Source organism: Mytilus californianus, unplaced genomic scaffold (assembly GCF_021869535.1).
Source record: "Mytilus californianus isolate M0D057914Y unplaced genomic scaffold, xbMytCali1.0.p SCAF_5, whole genome shotgun sequence".
Lineage (NCBI taxonomy): Eukaryota > Metazoa > Mollusca > Bivalvia > Mytilida > Mytilidae > Mytilus > Mytilus californianus.
This window is the reverse complement of record NW_026262701.1, coordinates 108,103,503-108,109,785: the sequence shown is the minus strand read 5'-3', so window position 1 is coordinate 108,109,785 and position 6,283 is coordinate 108,103,503. Positions and strand designations below refer to the sequence as shown.

General features: G+C 32.6%; 1 protein-coding gene across 1 annotated transcript; it reads left to right on the top strand.

The window, feature by feature from the left end:
- The first annotated feature begins 14 nt into the window (after positions 1 to 14).
- On the top strand, positions 15 to 1,677 carry LOC127700525 (uncharacterized). Its single transcript, XM_052204050.1, has 2 exons — positions 15 to 449; positions 1,480 to 1,677. The coding sequence occupies exons 1-2, from the start codon at positions 149 to 151 to the stop codon at positions 1,641 to 1,643; spliced, it is 465 nt and encodes a 154-aa protein (XP_052060010.1). The 5' UTR covers positions 15 to 148; the 3' UTR covers positions 1,644 to 1,677.
- Positions 1,678 to 6,283: the final 4,606 nt, after the last annotated feature.

The window sequence follows — 6,283 nt, the reverse complement described above, 5'->3', positions numbered from 1 at the left end:
CTATAGCCTATCGAGGGCTTGAAGGCATACAGTGCAAATATCTCGTCAGTCGTTCCCTGTAAGAGGGAACCAATCAGTGAACTCAACCTTTCGATTTTGCGCGCTTACAACTTCCTGTAACTTTTAATGCGGGTATTTCAAAACAAACATGGATGCTGACCAATCACTTCAAATAATACAAGATAGATACGACTTTATATTCAAAGAAAAACAACTAGATTCTGTCAAATCCATCCTGAAAAACAAGGATTGTTTCATTGTATTGCCAACTGGATATGGAAAATCCCGCATTTACTTCCATTTACCAGAGCTATTTGAGATGACAACAACGAAGAAATCGTCAATTCTGGTTATATCACCGTTACAAGCCCTCATGTTAGATCAGATGAAAAAGCTTCAAGACATGGGTATAACAGCCACAGTTGTAGGAGAATGTCAAAAAGATAAAGGTTAATATATTGTAATTTCGATTTACTGAGAGGGTTGGCCTTAATTAGTTAGAGAATCCGTCATTAAAAAAAGGGGGAAGGTTGATGTTTTTTTTTTTATCTCATAAATTAGTCATAATATTTACTAGAATGATATTATATTTAAAAAAATTATGTTGAAATTTTATCATGAATATTGAAACTGAACTTCCAAGTTAACTGATATGCATAATAATTAATATAAATACCTCAATTGGTAAACAAAAGCTCATCATTATTACCAAGACTGGCAAGACTGTCTTTCTCTTTCATATCAGAGTGTTTAAACACAGGGACTCGGTTAGCAGATTAAAATTTTGTTAATCAATGTTTTTTATATTTTTTTTTAGTATTTCCTGTCTATTTGTATTACTTTATTAACATATTTGACGATGACATCGATATTTCTTTATTTTCTAGCAATGTGCAGTTTTCTATCCATATCCGTATACAGAAAAATCTATCGATATTTCTTTGTTTTCTAGCAATGTGCAGTTTTCTATCCATATCTGTATACTGAAAAATCCTAATCTGCTAACCGAGTCCCTGTGTGTTTAAATATATTTATAAAAGATAGTTTTATAAAGCAATATAATAATCTGTAACTTTTCATTCATGTCAATTACTATTTATTTATTTTAATATTTGCAACAGGTCTCAACCATTTCTTGTTAATGATTATAAAAAGATGAGGTATGATTACCAATGAGACAACTCTCGACAAGAGACCAAATGATACAGAAATTAACAACTAGGTCACCATACTGCCTTCAACAATGAGCAAAGCCCATACCGAATAGTCAGCTATAAAAGACCCGAAAATGACAATGTAAAACAATTCAAACGAGAAAACCAACGGCCTAATTAATGTACAAAAAATGAGTTTGTGCAAATAAGATATATTATATAATATGTATTTTTATTGTGTTATTTTTTCATTCTGAAATTTTTTATTTCCCTTATGTGTTGTATGTACATTTTTTGGCTAAAGTTCAAAATTTTTGTTTTACAGGTGTGGCTGATAGAATATCTGCAGGAGATTACTCTATAGTTTTTTCATCCCCTGAGGCTGCACTCCTGCCAGGTTTATGGAGAAGAAGTCTTACAAGTGGAAATTTCAACACTGCTGTAAAAGCTGTAATCATAGATGAGGCCCACTGTATAACTGAATGGTGAGGACAGTTTCTAGTTGCATGTATACACAGTGACACCAGAATTTAATATTTTCAGAATTATTTTCCTCTATTGTTTTTGTCATTTAATTTAAATTGGGGCAATGTAACAATCGGAGATTAGACGGAGATCGGCGGAATATAACGACTGACATTATTCGGGTTAGCTCCGATCCGCATACTACTCTACACTGATGGAGTAAAGGAAAATAGTTCCGGAACGGAAACGTTCACTGTACGGAGTTTGGGATTTTGCGTCATAGTATAAAAACGGCAACGGTGAAAAGATTTCCGGGTTTCCGTATTCGACGTGCCAAGCTTTCGTACATTTACGTATATATATGAGAGTTAGTCTGGAATCAAGAATGGGGATTTAAATAAGGACACAAAAAAAAATATATAGATCGTTGAAAAGCAAAAATATAGAAAGAAGGATCATAGAGAATAATTGAGTATACTTAATTATGAAGAATCACGCAGAGACATTATTCTCAGAGCATATACATGTCTCTGGAAGAATTGAGAATAAAGAAAAACTAAATAAAGAATATTCAATCATTTATATATTATTTATAACTCATTCACATTTTGTTCCATTCAGAATTAAATAACTCTGCTGAGGGGGGCATGGGAAGTTTGGAAAATTGATAAACGATAATTACTCTAATCAGAGGAGAATTAAATGTTAGACAGTTAGAGTGTAATAAATAAAATATAAACATATATTTTTCAAAATGATGTCACAGAAAACACAGATTTTTTTTTTATTACTAATAAGATTCTGCAATTTGAGTATATACGTCCAACAGATGTCAGTGAATTAGAAATTTTACTAATCTGATAGACGTTTAGTTAAGAATCTGTGACAAGTTCTTTTGTAATATAATTAGGAAATTGCCTACCGCCTCCTTGATTTAGAATTGCATACTCTTCAAGATTAAGCTAGCCTACACAAATAACAGCCAGTTTTGGACTTGATCTTTTTGTCCAAGGTTAAACAATATATTTTGTTTTATAATTTTCAACTCATGAACTATGCAAATATTTTTAACACTATCTCCTCATGATATTCGACGAAAAGCTCCCCAGATCTTATCTTCACATGTTTGCCAATATCAGTGGCGAATCAAATCAAAGTTTTACTTACTTAATTTGGCAATTACGTGTATACTCAAACCTAGGTTGCCACATGTTGAGCAGGAAGTTCCTAACTTTATCATTCACAATACTTGAGTTTGGGGGTTCGTGTTGCACATAAAGGCGGATTTAGGGCACCCTGCCCCTCCCCTTTTTGTGGGAAAAATTTGATCTATTATATCGGGAATCACTGATGCATGACTAGGGAGGCCCCCTCTTTAGCAGTCAGTGGGCCCCCTTATGAAAATTTCTGGATCCGTCAATGGCACAATCTTTAGTTTTTGTGTAATGTTAAGCCCAACGGTTACTGGGAATTTCTGTCCAGTATTTCATACCAAGGTTGTTTGGGTATCACAGTTTTAAAATGTTATCACCGTTGATCCAATTAACAAATCCTTGGTTGATCTATTCTTAAACAACTTCTTTCCAGTAGTACCCTCACAATGGTATTAATGACATTAATGCCTCCAACCTGGGACTATTATGGAGACTATTATACAATAGTCCCAGCTCCAACACTGATTGATATTTATGTTCCCCTTATAAATAGAATAGAGAAATTGAGGACATTTGTTCCACATTTTATGAACTTTGAAAAAACACAAGCACATGTAAATTTTGACACCACCTGCGGGCAAGTGCCTGCAGGACACTGATGTGGTGGCACGTGGGTGGTGGTAAGACGTTTATAACCGCTGAAACACAAGTAAAATATAAGCAGGTAATTATGTCCTTTGCTTTTATTCCACACCAAAGATGAAGAAATGTATGATAAAGTTATAATGGTATATTATTCTGTACATTGTATAAGCCAAAAAATTAAAGGGACGAAAGTATGTAGTGACTATTGTTTGTCGTAATTTAAATACGATAATAGGGGAAAGCACTAATTAGCGACAAGAAGCGTCAAGAAGCGACAAGAAGCGTCAAGAAGCGACAAGAAGAATAATTTTAGCGACAAGAAGCGACAAGAAGACTATTTAGCGACAAGAAAACATTTTTTTATTAAGATTACTTATTCCAAATAAATATTCAAAAATATGCATTTGATTTTTATTAATATATGGGCAGGAATAAATTGATATTTTTTTTATCATATTGATAGATGAAGAAATTAAACATTTGTGAGGAAGAAAGGGATTGTGTAGCTTTTTTATTATATTGATAGATGAAGAAATTAAATATTTGTGAGGAAGAAAGGGATTGTGTAGTCCCAGATATACGCTTTGTTATATTGTAAGCGTGTTTACATTCAACACAATCGTTATACACTATGTACATGGGGGTTTGCCAATTTTTTAAGATGCTTTATTTGTAGAACTCTAAGCCACGCTTTTCCATATTTATTATTTAAGCGTATTTAATTTACTTTATACAAAACATAAAAGTTGAATGGCTTCAGTCAGCTTGTTAGAGCAAAGGAAATGCACACGCAAAAACATGAAATATTATTTCCTTTCTAACAGTACAATTCATTGATAGTTCAACAACATTAGATGTGGCTTCACCCTAACGTAATAACAGTACACACAATGTGAAACATCAAATGAGATTAACGAGGCGCATGTCCCTTGTTTTATTGCTACAATAACATCTAATTAGGGACTTATCATTGTTTACCTGGGAAGGGGGGGGGGGGGGGGGGGGGGGGGCTGGTCATTTTGAAATCATACATACAAAATTTCTTGATCCCCCCATAATATTTCACTATTTTTATTTGATCCCCCCCCCGTAAAAACATTTAAAAATTGTGATCCCCCTCTAATAAACATGCCAAAATTTTAACATGCAAAACACGTATCATGTTATTTCACGAAAATATTGAAAATGAAATATTCTCAGTGTATTGAGTCCAAAAACACATTTGAGTGTTTGAATACCTTTTTCTGACTTTTTTTTCTAATTTCCTATATTGGGCTATTAAAGAAAACTTTATCCTAAGTAACTCTGTAAAAAATATACATTAAAAAGTAAACTTTTTGAAACAGTAACAACACATTATTTACTTAGAGGGATCTATTATATGTCCCTCTCTTGAACGCTACTTAAACTTAAGTTTTACGCAAGGCCTTATTGAAGCCTCCATTGAGTCGCTAAACTTTTATATGGATAGTTTATGCTTACAGCTTGAACAATTCAATTACTCATTTATTGTCACATTTCATTCATAAATGTTTGATAGTGATGTCTTACTTAATTGTATATGAATGGTGTTAAAAATATATTTCGATTTGACTGTTGTAATGTTCCTCTTGACATTTTGTCTCCGTTGAAGTATGTGAACTACTTATTTCTATGTGCAAAAAATATTGATCCCCCCACATTGAATTTATAAAAAAAAATTGAACCGCCCTTTTCCACATACAGAAAAAAACTTGATCCCCCCTGCATTTTGACCAGCCCCTCCCCCCCCTCCCAGATAAAAAATGATAAGTCCTTTAACACCTTCAACTTTGTACACGCGTCAGACTATACAATTACACGCGCCAGAATATACAATCATTGTAACTAGTGAACACCTGTTGAAAACTCAAGATTGTCATTAATTTCCTTTAATCTTCAATCAACATTAAACTATTCATAAAGTTAACATGATAAATATCGTTAAATGAGGCAATACACAAAATAAAATGATGAAAAACATTCACATTTATGTTTTCCTCTTATTTGATTTCAGTTCTTTGTATTTCACAATTTGTGTCTGTATTTTCTGGACAATGATGCACAAATAATGCATTTTGCAAGTTTATTATATAGTGCTATTGTTCTAAAACACAAGTAAAATTAATATCATAATACGACAGGGTAAACGTAATACTTGCTGTTATACATAATAAATAATAAAATATCACAAATAAATGTAGCAATTAGATCTATCAGAGACATATAATACAATAAATTATGTCTCTGGATCTATGTTTCAATTTTTTTTTCTATCTATTTATTGATAGAGTATTAACTTTCTTATCGCTAAAATTGTTTTCTTTTGCATATTCTCTTAATATTTATTTGGAATAAGAAATTTTAATTAAAAAAATGTTTTCTTGTCGCTAATTAGTCTTCTTGTCGCTTCTTGTCGCTAAAATTATTCTTCTTGTCGCTTCTTGACGCTTCTTGTCGCTAAAATTCTTCTTGTCGCTAATTAGTGAGACCGGATAATAGTGTTGCTTTCCCCTTTATCTTATGAGCCGTATTGAACACAAGTAAAATATAAGCAGGTAATTATGTCCTTTGCTTTTATTCCACACCAAAGATGAAGAAATGTATGATAAAGTTATAATGGTATATTATTCTGTACATTGTATAAGCCAAAAAATTAAAGGGACGAAAGTATGTAGTGACTATTGTTTGTCGTGATTTAAATACGATAATAGGGGTCTCACTAATCAGCGACAAGAAGCGTCAAGAAGCGACAAGAAGCGACAAGAAGCGTCAAGAAGCGACAAGAAGAATAATTTTAGCGACAAGAAGCGACAAGAAGACTATTTAGCGACAAGAAAACATTTT